This window comes from Parasteatoda tepidariorum, chromosome 9 (assembly GCF_982258835.1).
Source record: "Parasteatoda tepidariorum strain Cologne lab strain chromosome 9, Ptep-v5.0, whole genome shotgun sequence".
Lineage (NCBI taxonomy): Eukaryota > Metazoa > Arthropoda > Arachnida > Araneae > Theridiidae > Parasteatoda > Parasteatoda tepidariorum.
In genome coordinates this window covers 58,550,909-58,567,279 of record NC_141763.1, presented here as the reverse complement: position 1 = coordinate 58,567,279, position 16,371 = coordinate 58,550,909, and the positions used below count along the sequence as shown (strand labels likewise).

The window sequence follows — 16,371 nt, the reverse complement described above, 5'->3', positions numbered from 1 at the left end:
ATCACCGATAGGTTCACGTACTACTTCCCATAGTAAAAGTTTCGTTGGATTTGGTAAATATTTTATAATATGAGTGATTTGCTAACCTGCAGCTATAATCAATAAAAAATTAGTTCGATTGCTCGTTTTTGTGAATTATTTATTTTTGATTTCCGATATTAGGTTATCACAAATAACATCGTTATAATTTCGAAAACTATGGTGATAACGTCACCGATTGTATTTTAAAAGGTATATGAAGCCACGTATATTGATACTCACGCTTTTAAAGAACTAATAAAATAAAATTAATGTAATCTAATAAACTTAGGGGAAATTGTGGTAAATTCTGAAAATTGTAAAAATCATACAGTATGAATATAGTTAAGTAGAATTCCTAACTTATATTATGGTAAATATAATAAAGCAAAGCCGTCACGAAATATACAACAAATAACAGAAAATAAAGATACTAAATTCCATGGATATGTAGTATGGTGATATTAGGGTACTTATCAATTTTGGAGAACGGTAAAAAACCTATTACCACAGTATCTATATTAGTATAATTAGTTTTCATTTCCATAATACCTATAACGGCAATACCTGTAGTATTTAATGCCACATTTTGTTAATCATCACTGGTTTGACGATATTTTACGGCCTTCGAAATAAGTACTGATATTTGTACGCCAAAAATGGTTTAAAAAAAAGTATTAGTGTCGTTGCAAATTATTTTCGAGAATGATTATTAATTAATTTTGGTAATGTATTAAAAGTCTAAATTAATGAGAAAAGGTACATATTCGTGTATGAGAATTTCAAAAAATTACCACTGTTATTGACGCCAATAATGCTTAATTAATTTTGGCAATCGATACAACTTTTATTATGCTGATTTGTTTTTTATTATGTACTAAATATGCTTTTTATTGGTACCAAAATACCTACTGTAGATACTGTCGAAATAGATATTTTTCGGGACAACAAAAGAATTTAGTACCAGAGGAAATTGTTGGTCATGGTAATTTTGACTATCGACTATGGTTAATCTCGAATAAGGCATAATGCTACATAATACGGAATATATATATAAGTATTCTTTATTTTGAGGGAATGAACTTCTGACAACATATTTTGCTTAATCTAATAACGTATAATACACCGGGAAGGGCTGGAAGTAATTATAAATTGGATATGTTTTGGCTTAGTTTTTTCGAAAAGTTAATTTTTATTTTTCGTAAATACTTAAACTATTTTTTCACTTTTAAATTCCAGTTAATTCTTCAAGACAAGATATTGTATATATAATGTGAAATTATAGCTTTCTTTCGGGCTTAAGAATTTCTTGTTAATTTTTATATATTTATTATTATTATTTTCTTAAGCGGAGGAGCTTCAAGTAACATCTTTAATAATGATTGTTTCTAATTGGGCAACTTTCCAATTTTTTGAATCGAGTTTCGCCGACATATATATTTTTTATTTTTATTATGAGAGGATGAGTGCATTATTTACTCCATTCTATAGTTCCAACTGAGAAATTTTGTAACCAGAAACAGTTTAAATAGACCTTACTGACGTAATGTTTCTTTATAAGGTCACGCATTCGTTCCGCGACCATTGTTAGAGGAAAAAAAACAATAACTGTTTCGGTGGTTATATTGTGGATCCTTTGCTCTCTGGCTTGCTGTTTCATTCGTTTTTTTTTTTTTTTTTTTTTTTTTTTTTTTTTTTTTTTTCATTCTATGTACGTTAAAGGTTGCGTGATAGAGTGATCAAGGGTAAAATACTCTAATTTCATTATATTGAACTTGGTTTGTATCAAATGTTAAAAACCTCCAAATTCTCACGTATTTGTCATTACCTGTATAAATCGAGAAAAGAATTCTGACGTGCAATAGAAAGATTAACGTAAACGACGGAAAATTCAATATTAAGCTTTTTATATACTTATATATTTTTTTTTAATGCTTAGCTGCATGTTCCATTTTTTTTAATCAGTTTTCTGAAATTGTATTTTAATTTTCATAGCATTTGCAAGATAAAGAAAGTAGTAAAGCTGCTTTTTTCGAAATCTGTCGTGGGGCTTTTATTACAATGTTTTCTCAATTGCACAGCAGAGGCAAACAGTGTAGGTGTAGATATGCATGTTTGCAGAAAATATATTCTTCTGAAAAACCGCTTGTTTGGAAATTTTAAAATAAGTTTTCTACTGGTAAAAGAGGGAACATGTATTGATCATAGAATTTTTTTTTCTTTATCCATTTCTGATGCCATTACAACAGACATACATTATCAAAATGACGGCATATATTTGTTTTTAGTTGCCAAATTCCAGCTAAATAAATAAATGCCCTAACTCTGCCCCATTGCGAATCGCCCAAGTCCCAAGCAGTGGATTAGTTTTAATAGTCCAAGTCCAAGCATAATAGTCCAAGTTTTAATAATTTCGGCTTTATTTTTTATTTATAATATATAATATAAAGAATAATTATAGTTGTATGTATTGCAAGTATTGTGCATGATTTAATATCTTAAAATGTCCCAAATAAAAATAAATAAACTTGCCTCAAGTAATTGAGAATTTTTGTCTGAGTTTAATAGTTTATGACAATTTTTTAGCATTTTCGACGGTTTTTGACGTGTCATATCGGAAACCAATTTTTGGCATCAAAAACCCAACCCTGTGTCGAATCCTAAATGACAGGCCTTCGCTTGACTGAACTCCGATTTTACACATAAAGTTCATTAGCAAACCTGAGCATATTAACTAAAGAAAACAATCATCAATTTTTCATCGTTTCACCAATGCTGGTCTTAAAATTTCGTTTTAAGTCGTTGATTTCGTTTAAGTTAAATTCACTGACCTGAGAGTGTAATTCTAAATTCCATTTTGGTTTACAAGCTGAAAATGAATGAAATAAGCTGCATTATATTTTGCATTGAAATGAATACGAACTGCAGGGTTGCCACAGGCGACTAAAATGCGACTATGGCAACTTTTTTTGCATGAAAAGGCTAAAAAAGCAACTATTTTCAGGAAAAGGAGACTATTGGGAGACTTTTCTGTGCTCCTAGAGATGTTTTTTTTTGTTGGTATAAATTGGATTGACAACCTGTGGTTTGCCGGAGCTTCTGAACACAATGAATTTCTTTTTCTTAAAAACTAAAAAAATGTGAAGATTTTGAATTGCACTTTTGAGTCCTCACTTTTTACTGCTCCTAATATGCACATATTTCATAGTAAGTCCATTTTGTGTTTTATCACTTTTTTAACGGTTATTGCTACAAAATTCTGCACGATTTGTAAAAGAAAAAAAAATTAATACGATATTATGATGTGTGAATTTTGAATTTGAGTAATCACCTATCACAATAAGTGTGTATATATATTTGCTAAATTAATTATTGATAAAAGGAAAAAGTTTTTAGAAAAAAAATCTTTTTTTTTTTAATGAAAAAGTATTTTTTTAATGAATTCTAGTAATTAAAAGTATTTACTTTTCTGCAAATATGCAAATTTTTTATGTAAAAATTTAATGCTAGATCTCTAACGTTTACATAAAAATTATAATATTTGCTACCAACTTGACTAAATGGATCATGGTATATGACAATTAAGTAATTTAATAAAACTTTAGTAATATAATTGAAAATTTTTGTTCTTCATTGTTTTTGGCTACTATTTTCACGCTTTAGGCTACTAAAAGCAACTATTTTGTTCATTTTTTTCTGTGGCAACCCTGGAACTGTGATAAAAGTTGAGATTGGTTACCGGATAAACATTTCTTAATCGTTAAATTTAGTTTTATTTGAGATTGAAAGATTCGACGGAAAAAACTAATGCAAGTTATTATAACTGCATATCATTTTTATTATTTATTCATGCATTGTTTTTTTTTTCTTCACCAGCATTTTACTTAAATAATTTCGTGGAAATTTTTAAATATGGTTTATTGCTAGGATAAAGATATATAATTACAAATTTGAATAATCTAAATTGATTCTTAAAACTCAGAACCCCTGTCACCTTTCCACGTAACCCAAGGATTACGCGGAACATCTATTGTGAACTACTGATATATAACACTAATACTCATCATGACTAAAGTTTGGTTCCATTCATGTTTTTTTCCGCCCCCTTTTCCTTTATTAATATATTCTCTGAGAAGAAATAGAGACGTGGAGACTTCATTTTAATTTTCCCACGTCGAACATGCTTTTTTCGTTTCTTCGTAGGAAGTAGGAAGAGAGGAAAACGCATCATCCATGAAGCTCTCTGATTTTGACCTATTTTCTACGAACTCTGAATAAACTGTGTATTCCATGATCGGATATTTGTTGATCTATCCTTTCGACCGTTTTGTCACACCATCGAGCGTAAAAATGCCTTTTCTTCTTCTTTTTTATTTAGACTTTTCCTTCCAGGAGACAGATTCTCGTGTTTACTATTACCATTGATTTATTTATGGGTCAAAATTGTTAACACAGTTTGGATTAAGCCAGATGCGAATTTAGTATGTTCTATCAAATTACGTTTGTTATTACACTTAGGTGTCGCCTATATCTCATATTTTCTGCCACAAACACCGCGTTACCTATCAGTGTTATATATATGTATTTAAAAAATAAAGCTACTTCCGCCGTTATCGCTGTTACAGAAAATTATCACTATCATAAACTCAAAAACTCTAAAACAATATGGAATTTAGCGTGTTTCTAGAGAAATGTTTAACGAATATTTTGATGTCAAAATATTGATGCGGTTATGTATTAGTGGGAGAGTTATTTTGGGCCAACCAAAGATATCTTTTTTGCATTGCTTCAGTTTAAGTAAAACTATTAACAAGGGAATTATGAATTTTTTTTTAAAACTCACGTACTCTCTTATGTTTGTGCATAATTGAATAACTTGTCTCACTTAATTTCAATCGACAATTTTCTTTTTAGTTTAGTTGTAAAACTTAATCGCAGTGCATTAAAATATTTTTTAACTACGTACTCTTAAGAAAGAAAAAAAAACTATAAGTCTAAGATAAGAAGAAAAACTTTTTTTTTTTTACCTTTTTTTAAAATTTCAAATTAGTTTCAAAGTTATCGAATTCTATTTTATTTATTTATTGTATAATCTTGATTGGTTTACAAAAAAGTTCACGTTTTGTTCGTCTTTTATGCACAGTGAAAGTAAATGCGCTGTTTCCTCATTACAATTGAATGAATTAGTACTATATTTTATACAACGACATTTTATGTGTGTTTCTAACTCGAAAAAATTAAGTTTCCTATTTTCTATACTTTTTTAAATTATCTTGAATTTTTTTTTTTTTTTTTTTTTGTACATTAAAAAACGAAAGGCTTGTAATTTTTATGTCTTTTTAATTATTATATTATTATTTTATCTAAAATTTAGGTAAGTTTATTTTATCCATTTACATTAAAGAATATAAGATTTGCAGTTTTGTGCTATTATTTATTTAAATTTGTTCTCAGTTTTTTTTTTTTCTTTACATTAAGAAATGTTAGTTTTAAAACTTTAACCAAATTCTATTTTTATTTATTTATTTTATTTTTTTAGTTGAGCGACATTAAAATTCTTGAGATTAAATTATTTTAGCCGAATAACTCCTCAATAATTTTTTGGTGACGAAGAAATTTCCATGTTATTAACCCCACTGGAAAGAACCTCGACCGCAAAATATGATCTCTGACGCAGACACTGCGAGTTGGAAATAGCATCTACGTTCCCCCGTTGAAGAAGAGATCTTTCCTATTTATCTATCCTTCGTGCTTGTCTCAACTTTTTCTTCTTCTCTACAAGAGAGAGTGGGCGAATACTGATTTTGAGAGAATGTTATTTTAATGTGTTTAAACTGTCTCCTCCTGCTTGTTGGCTCCCGAAACTGCTGCCGGGTGTCTCCTAGAGACTAATCCTTGATCTTAATGTGAGGAAACTGGCGAGAATATTTAGATTATCATTAAACGACTTGATCTTGGCTGCAAGTAAAAAAAAATTTGATTGGGCTTGCTATCAAAAAAATAAACAAAATAATCGTCTGTAGAATTTGTAGTACGAAATAGTTTGTCCTTGGCAATCGACTACAGACTAACGTATTTTGTAAGGGTTCATTGAATGCGAAGTGGTAAAACTTGTTTTTGAATTGTTGTAAAACATAGGGTTTGGAAACGAACTGCCAGTTAATATAACTAAGAATTGATAAAACAAATTGTTAGAACTTTCATAAATCATATGATTATTAACTTTTGCCTGTTCATTTTTTTTACTGCATCGCTTCTGAAAAGTGTTAATTTCATAATTATTAAAAAAAAAAAAAAGTATGCTTCAATCGTAAAATAATGAATTTAAAAAACATACATCTTTTATAGAGTAAAATTAACGATCGCTGCAGGGTGACTAAATATAACAATTAGCGATTTAAAAACAGTCTGCTAGTCACCACCCACTCGCTACTTTTTTTTTTTTTTTTTTGTCGAAAAGATACACCACGTGCATTTAACCCTTCGACGCAAAATTTTTATTAAACATATTTTCTAGCTTTTTTAATTATTTTGTATTAATTTAGGACGAAATAAGTGAAAAAGTTTATATTTAGCATTTTAATAGTTGGTGGTTATGAAATAAAGCATCAAACACCCATGTATTTTTCTGCTTTAAAGGTAAAATCTCCAAAACACCTCTCACTTCTAAACAATAATTTTTCAAATTTGCAGTTATTTAGATCTAAGAGAAAGTTATTCGTCATTAAAATTTCTTTAATTTACAAAACTAATTATTGATATATTTTTGAACATAAATGGAAAAACAAAATTCAAACTACTTCTTTTGGATTTTATATTTTCGTACAAATATAATTCCGAATTTCTTAGAAATTTTTTTACTAACTGTTAAATTGTTTTTTTATGATTAAAAATTAACAAAATATATTTTTTTACTCGTAATTAGAGCTTCAGGAAAAAAAATATATTTATAAGGGACACTGGCATCCCATTTGCGACTAAGGGTTAATTAATAATATTATTATTTTTCTTATTAAATTATGGAATTATTATGTATTCTTTATAATATTTTGAAATGTTTCCTGAGATTTTTCTTGATTTTATCAATGGACTTTGTAATGTTTAACATATTTTGAGAAATTCTTTTTCAAAAAATGCCTTACATTATTAATATCAATAGTTTATTTAATAGTTTAAATTTTTTGTTTTTTTAAAAAGTAGTCACTGTTAAAAATATCCCAACTGAGCATTGGCCAGAAGCAAAATTTCCCAATTTTACCTTATAGCATCCTTTTTATTTTCTGTCACAAATTTGATTTTAACATGTATTTAAAATTTGATTTCATAGTGTTCCTATAATGTATTTATCGACAATATTCTAAAAATTATAATATATATTCTAGAAAGACACTGCAAACGAAATAGTGCTTTTTTTCCTGACAAATAAATTGTAATTATGTTCTTTTTTAAAGGAATTTTCAACTTGAAGGCAAACAGTGGAAATAAGTGGCAAAGCGCAATTCGTTGAATTTTAAAAAGAATCATTGGCAGCTATCTTTTAAACACTTTTAAATTACCTTTTAAAAATATATTTTAACTGAAAGATTACGACTGATGTTGTGTTACCTAAATTCAGTTACAAGCTTTTAACAGGGTAAAATATTTCATGGTGCTTCAAAACTGTAATTCTAAAAACATAATCAATTGTTTATCATGCCTATCAAGAGAAGTTAAAATGTTAAAAGCAAATTATTTTACAATGTCGAATTGTTACGTTTTGATCCCGAATCCAAATTTCTCCGTTTTTATAATTATTCGCAGGATTGATTTTTTTTTAAAAAAATTGTCCCGTTGTAGCGGTGTCATGTTGAATGAAGAAATAATTATTTGTATTATTATTCTTTTTTTAGCCTTTTTTTTCTTTTTTTTAATCTTCCCGTTTTTTTCTTTTTCAGACGTTGCATTTTTTTTCCCGTCGTGTAGATATTTTCGATCATATTAATCTTTTACTACTCAATGAATTAAAATTAGGTACAGATTACAAAAAGATAATCGTTATTAACTTATGAACTTTTTGTCGAAATTGATTTCGTAAAATTTCCCGATCATATACCTAAAGAATTCATTTTGATGTGCATAACAACCCGGTTTTTCTCTTTTGATTTTATACAATTGTTAGCATGCAAATTTTATAAGTTTTCCTTTGACGGCTTCTTTTGAGTTTCAGATGTTTACTTAGCAAATTATTTAAATAGGTATGGAAGATATTGTTTAACGATGGTTCTCACGATCGTTCAAAGTACTTAACTGTAACAAATTATCTTTTATGACCTTGTAAATACATTTGAAAAAGTTTATCTTTTTAATCCTATAATGTGGGAAACTTTGTTTCTACAGGAATTATTTTTCTCATTCAAGCATTCCATGCTTAACGTTGCCCATATATTTATCTGAAAAATGGTTTTGATTACTTCCGAATAAAATCTATATCGCTTCTATTTCTTTTTAGTATGATTTACAAGACTATTTATTTAAATGCTATGTATCTTTTGAAACTTTTGTAATTGCGTTCCCCATTGAAGCATTATATTCAGCTTTATTAATTAAATATATTTAGATGTGGTAGATTTTTTAATTAATTAAACGTAGATTAAAAAAGTCATACATATTCAAATCTAACATTAAAAATAAACTTACTAATGACACTTTTGTCTCCATGAACTATTATTTATTATCTTTACTTAGAATTTCTCAAGGAATTTTTAAGACAATTCAAAGTGAAAACAGTTCATATATTAAATTTGAACCAAAACAAATCATTCTCTAGTTATGAGACAAATTAACTACTAATGCTTAGAATATAATAAAAATTTTTTTGACAGAATTCGTGTGCTTTTTTCTTTTATCGATCTAAAAATAAAGTTCGTCTGCTATTAGTTTTTGTAATAACATATGTGATAAATTGCATACAATGATAATGAATAATTCTGTCAGCTTTAGCGTTGGTGTCATTCGTATTTAAAATAGAACAAATTTTCTTTCTCTGGTGATGATTTTCTTTTTACCGTTGTGAGGAATTAGTCTTGATTTAAAAATAGTAAATGACTTAAAACAAATGAAAACGATTTTTAAAATTAGCTTATTAATGTACTGTTTTCATTAAGGTTGTTGTCCTCTAATGCTAAAGCAAGGCAAAATTCGATTTACTTGATTCTTGGTTTAAGTATAGATTTTACATGTACATTTTCTATGCAAAGTAAACTTAGAAAGCACCGCTATAAAGTTATCTGTTACTAAAAAAATTTCTTTTTGTATCCTATTCAAAATCTGTAATTTGTAAATTAGGCGAAAACACATTTTATAATATCGTTTTCCCATTTTTTATGTATTATCGATTTCTCTCATTTTTAAAATTGTTTTCTCCCAATAAAGAAAGCCAATCCAAATCACTTTTTGGGAGGAATGCAGAATTATCACAATAATTAAGAAAAGGTGTGAGAAAAAATATTTAATTAAAGGACTGATTGAAAGTTTGAAAATGTTCTACTTCTTGCATTTTGTATGGAGGTGGGGATCAATACGTTTATTTCGCATAAAAGTATTATTTTAATGTTAAATTTCGTAGCAAGTTTATTAATTCCATAAATATATCCTTGTTTAATCATTTCATACATAAAATATTTGTTTAATTATTTCGTAAATGCATGTTCGTTTAATTATTTCTTAAACATGGCATTTTATGCTCTCAGTAGTAAATGATGCATTTCAATATGAGCATTACGCAGAATCGCGACGTAAATTTTTTTTTACTTTTAGCCAGCAGCTGCTAAGAAATCGAAAAGACTTGTAAATATTTCGAAAAAGGAAGAACTATTCCGCAATATAGAAACAGATGCTCCAGGTATTAAGGGTCGCAGAATTAACATACATTCTAAATACATATTCCCGAAGGTCATAATACACACTATCTAGGATTATTTTCAATTGACTATTTCGCTTTAGCAGCCTTTTTACTAAAGTTTGCTGAATTATTAGTTTTTATGTTTTAAATGAAATATTACTTGTTGAAAGTTGAGATATTTAATAATTGAATTTATTATCAAAGCACCGATATTTGCGCGAATACTTTTATGATAGCCGAATTGAAAATTTGTAAATTAGTATGAATTTTATGTTACAGAAGAAAAAGAAAATCATTCAAAAAAATTGTCTTTTTATTGACCATTTTTGAATTTTCAAAGGAAAAGCGAATTACACTTATTTGAAAATGCGTAATTATTGTCCAAACATTATGTAAATTTTGAATAAAGTTATGCTTTTAATAGTACGCAACTTTTCTCCTAACGCTCATTTTTTTTTTTTTTTTTAAATTTATTATTGTTATTAAAGTAAAAGTTAGAGGTATACCGGGGTCACACAATTTGAAATTTTAGAATTTTTTTGGGGTTTTTTGTTGTTGATGTTTTAGTAAATTTTATCTACACAGGCACATGACAGAAACAATAAAGGATATTCGCATAAGTTTTTGTTTCTATTAGCTGCATTTGAGAAAAATTTAAGAGGGGAAAAAAAAGGAAAATCAATTTGGATGCGTTCTTTTTTTACACTAAAGTTATCATGAATTTAATGATGGTGATATGTTATGATGAATTGAAACCAGTATAAAAAGTTTTGTAATGATTATTTCAAGAAAATTCTTATTTATCTTTCAAATTATTATTTATGTTCATGTCAAACTTACAGTAAATTGCTGAAAAAATTAAGGCGCAAGGAGAAAAATCAAAAAAAAAATAGAAACAAAAAATATTTTTTATAATTAAATATTTTATAATAATTTATATTGTATAATAATTTATATTTTATAATATAATATATTTAATTATAATAAAAATCTAATTAAAGGGCATATTAAAGCAAAATTGCCAATAAAACAATAAAATATCTTTAAAAAATTTAAACTGATAAAAAAATATCAATTCAAATTGGCAAATATAAATTTCCTTACTATTTAAAAAATAATCCATTTTCGTAAATTTGATCTTTAGATTCCCGTACCTCTAAAAAGGAATTTTTCAGTCAATATATTTAACCAGGGCTTTTTAGGAAAACTGTAAATCATCTGGTGAATAATGCAATTTTTTGGTCATAATCTGAAAAATGACCAATTTCATATTTCTTGATGATTTCTTGTAAAAAATGCTACAAAGTTGTTAAACTTTCTACATAAATTAAAACTGGTGAAGACTATATTTGTAGTTCTTAAATACTGTGTTTTTCAAAATAAAACTTTTTCTATAAATTAATTTTGGTTCATAATCTTAAGAAAGATCTATGATTAGTGACTACTTTACTGATGAAAACTAGAAACTGAGCAACATAAAATTTTTAGTTTTTTATTTCCCGGTTGTGTAGAATATTATTCTAATCAATAATGCATATACTTGTGTATACTTATAACTCAGCATGTTAAATCACTTACTGTTTTTTTCTTCTTCACAAAATGTAATATTTAACACCTTTTCTATCTTAAAGTAAATTTATTCGCTTATCGAATGAAAGCAAATCTGACGAAATATTGCCGTGCGTTGCCAAAATGCAATCTGGGATTTGTTGAAATTTTCCTGGAAAAGTCTAATTCACCCTGGGAGTTACGTTTCTAAAATTGATTGGGAATCCTCTTTCTCAATTTTTCGTTCTTCCATACTTATTATAGTTTATGATTCGGTGAGGAGGCCAGGACTATATATACATCATTTTTACCTACATCATACATTTTGTAAACTGAGCCTCTTTATCGATCCGGATCGTCGAACTTCTCTATCTAATCCAGTTATCAACATCCTCGCCATTCGATGTATTTTATTTTCAGCATCCCACCTCACGACTATCTTTTTTGACCTGTCGTCTCCTGCTGCATGCGGAAAATCTATTCAAGAGGGGTGTTGCTGGGCTGTAGAGATGACAGGTGTAGCTATCTGGTTGTTCTCGTAACCTTGAAAGGGTTGAAGAGGCGTTCAGGTGTGGGTCGTCCCTTTTGTACCCGCATTTAATGTGACGTAGATGGATATAATACGTTAATTCAGATAACGACTCCTTCGTTGTGAGCTACTTACAGAACGTGTTATCTTAACTATAATTGATTTTTCATTTGTTTCTTTATGTAATTGTTACATGTATGTCTGGCAGTTGTTTACCTGTTGATTACTAAATTGTTAATATGTTTAAAGAAAAAATAGCATCGTGCTTTAATAAGAATCTCTCTCTCTTTTTTTTAATCATCTGTAATCTTTTTTCGATATTTTTAAGCTACCACTTATCTTATTTTTGTTTTCTATTTTCACTTAAATAAATTCAGTTACAAATTATTAATGGTGTAAACTTGGTGTTAAAATTTATTTGGGTTTATGTTCCATTTGGAATTGAATTCTTCATACCCATATTAGCCTTCTTTCTCAACCCCTGGGAGATTTCTATGGGGTCTTCGAGTTTAGTGTCATTAGAAAAATTAGTATTCTTTTTATTATTATTATTATTATTATCAAACAAATCTTTTTTTTTTTTTCCGATCTGACGTGTACTTTTCGGAGTACTTCTATTTTAAACGATTTTTAGCAATTACAGCTCCATTTTTGAACCAAAATCCAAGAAGTCAAATCTATAATCAAGTCTGTGTATTTTATTCTGGAAAATCTAATCATGAAATAAAATTTAAAAAAAGGGGGGGGGGTTATATAAGGATTTTTAAGTTGCCTCACCTCTACCTCCAAGATTGGGGAGGGGGAGCCGAGTTTGGTACCATTGAATAAATCTTTTGAAAGTATTTAACACGTGTATATTTAGATTTTTAATCTAATATCTGGAGGTGTTTCAATTTTCCATGCTTTTTGGGTACCTTATATATCTTTATTATTAGTATTATGTTGTACGGGGTATATTATAGTTAGGGATATTTTAATAGAAAATTACATTTTATATAAGTTAGGAACTATATTTTAAAAAATAAATTTGTAAAAAATATTGAAATCGCGCAAAACCATTTTAAGAAAAAAAATGTTAGATATGAATATTTCATTCGTACACCATCCATATATATGAGCATCTTATTACAAAAAGATTGTTTAGTGAATATTCGTAAGCAGGAAAACTATTACAGATGGATGGTACATTAAATTCATTTGCATAGCTTTTTACTTAACATATCAACTTAGCTAAAACTTAGCTAAATTTGCTTTTAGAATTTATGAATCAAAAGATAATTTATTTGTTATTCCTTTGTTAATATAGAGTTTTCGGTGTTCTTTATCATAGTTCTTTATTAAACATACTAGGTTTATAAACATTCAAGTATTAAATTAGTGATATGATAAGTTATAATATAATTTTCATGCTATTAATTTGAGTAATATTTTTCTTCGTATAATTTTATTTTAACTGGCGTTGAACAGCCGACAAAACTCTGAGTTAACGACTATAAATATTTAACTTCGTAGACTTATAATTTTGAACCCAACCGAAAAGACAAGGGGACTCTTGGATCAAGCAGTGGGACAAACTGTCCTCCGTGAAGGACTTTTTGATGGATCTAACCCTCATTTGCGTTAGATGAAGAGGAAAACCTCTAAAACCTTCTTGGTTAACCCATGATAACTTCGTGGTAGAACCATGAAGGGAGGATGTTTTACATCAGCACTATGAGCGGCGTGAGCCATGAGCAAAATTTGGATCGACCAGCCGCCGCTGGGAGTCGAACCTGGGTCACCTAGGGAGGTGAGTGCTCTATCCCTTGATCCATCGCGACTCTTTCTTCATATATTTATAAATATTTATGTTTATAATTTTTTTGATGATCAGAAACTTCTTTTATTTTCTTAACCATGTTAGACCGAACTTTCAACTGACCAGAGTTGGAACTAATTTTTCCGATTCTTGCAAAATTTTCATAAACTTCGGCATCATAGTTGTTGTTATTAATATTTTATAAGGTAGCAAAATTTTAGCTTAAAACTTTAGATAGATCCTTATAATTAGTCGTAAAAGCTATAATTAAGGATTTATTTTCTTTAGAGGAATCCCTAAGTGCCTCGTACTTAATCCCTAAGCCCCCTTTTTTTTTGCTTCCAGCAAAGTTTCTAACACAATTTGGTTTTATTACATTCGGTAAGTACCAAAATACCTATTTATTCTCAATTCTTTACGGCTATAAAACCCTGAATGATCGAGCCTCTTTTGGCGGAACCCCAAATATATAAATAAAATTTATTAGCAGCCGTGAACACATTGACTAAAGAAAGACTGACTACCAATTATTTGATAATATTTAATGTGAAGAATGAAAGTTTTTTTTAATAATCTTTTTATCAATAAAACTTTTAAAATATTAGATTTTGTGTCAAACAGTTGAATCCGCAGGCCTGGAGTGGTATGTAATCTAGTTCTGAATTAGTTTTACAGTCTGTGCGTGCGTTAGCTGAAAATGGATAATATAATCTGAATTACGGTTTTCGAGAAAGAATTCTTATAACAGTTGAGAACAGTTATCAAAGAAACATAATTTGTTATTCTTGAATTTGGTCATTTTATTTTGAAAAGTTCAACGAGAAATACTGATTAATTTTTTTATAAGTTTTACCATTTTTTTTCCTAGCATTTTACTTAAATAATTTCATAAAAATTACCTAACTGTCAAAGAAATTGTAATTTATTGTTTTGATATAAATATAATTACAAGTTTCAAAAATTATTATTGATTTAAAAAATTTAAACTCTCGGAACCCCTGTGATCCTTCCACGGAACCCCAGGGTTCCTGGAACACCATTTGGAAACCGCTGGTTTAAGCTGCTGTCAAATCAATCCGTAGCTTTTTATTAGGTAGGCTGGAACTTTGGAGTTATAGACCTTTTAAAATTTGTCTAGCGAGCGAACTCTTAAAATGTAATTCAAGTCCCATATCCTAATCAAATAATGAAATTGTATACTTTTATCTGTGGTAAAATAATTTGTATGCAGAAAAATCTTCCGAAATGTTGCTCCTTCACTAATTTAATTGAATCATTACATCATTTCTGCTTCGATTAGTTTTATTCTGCTTTTTAAATATTTGGGAGATTTTATGGTCTCATATAACATCCAACACGCTTACGTACGTAGATTCTGCGCAAATCCTGTAGAGATCCTGGAGATAGTTCTGTAGTTATTACGCTGATATGATAAGAACATAGTACGTGAAAGGGGCTTTTTATATATTACGTAAGCATGCTTTTGGCACCTTTTGTACTTGCCTCACCCCCCTTGTCGGCAAAAATATCAAGTTACAAATCCCATACCTTACGCAAGAAAGTCAGAACAGTCCTCCCCTTGTTCTAATTCTGACTTTTACTGTAGTAATCTTGTTTTAAGAATTTTAGATTTAAATTCAAATATAAAAAGATGTAATTTGGAATAAAACGAAGTTTACGTTAAATAATTTATTTTATAAAATATTAAACTTTTTGAAAAAAAATTTCAAACTTTTTTTTTAAAAGTATAAAATATTTCCGAATGTAAATTTTTTGTTACATTTATCTTGGATTTAAGAGAAAAAATGAATAGAAAAGAATTATAGTGACTTAAGTAAGCATTGCTCATACCCTCCCCACCCCCTTGTCTACAAAAATAAGCAAATCACTAATTCCCTTCTGTAAATGCTTAGTTATCATTTGAACGGTTTTAAAGTGCAAAACGTCTCTAATATAGTTCTCAATGTGTATATTTTTTTGTCCTCGTTTTTAACAAAAATAACAAAATTTTTACGGAACAGCCCGTATATGACTATCTACAACTGTTTTTAAATAAAATTTTGTGTTAAATGCTTCATTATGATTATTACTTTAATATTAAGGCAAATAAATTATTTGTTTCTAATACTGCATGTTTTTGTTAAAGGTTGCAATTAAAACCATCAAGAAGAGCAAAATAGAAAGTGAGCAGGATCTCATTAGAATACGAAGGGAGATTCAGATTATGTCATCGATTCAACACCCACACATCATCCACATTTATGAAGGTATTTTTTTTTTTTCATTTATTAATATTCAAATATAGGATTATTTTTTCTGGTAAAATCTACTTACTGAATAATTAAAGAATAATTTATTTTTAATTCCAATTGTTTAATAAAACTTCCGAGAATCGGTATACAGTAGAGCGACGATTATCCGGACCTATCGGAACCAAACCCAATACGGATAACAAAAAAGCCGGATAATTAGACAACTTTAAAAGACGGGGAAAACCTGTTGTAGTATATTGCAAATGTTGCGTTTAAAAGTTTTAATTTTTTTAAAAATTTTATTTGAAACCTGTTTCCTTATTAGAAACTACTTTCCACCCACCCT

General features: G+C 28.3%; 1 protein-coding gene across 3 annotated transcripts in view; it reads left to right on the top strand.

Moving 5' to 3' along the window:
- Positions 1-16,371, top strand: part of LOC107441821 (uncharacterized) — a 79,694-nt gene that overhangs the window by 43,153 nt on the left and 20,170 nt on the right. For all 3 annotated transcript variants that reach the window (XM_087151890.1, XM_021146457.4, XM_087151889.1), the window contains exon 2: positions 15,920-16,040. In XM_087151890.1, coding sequence (XP_087008016.1) covers positions 15,920-16,040 — 121 coding nt within the window. The remainder of the gene's footprint in view (positions 1-15,919; positions 16,041-16,371) is intronic.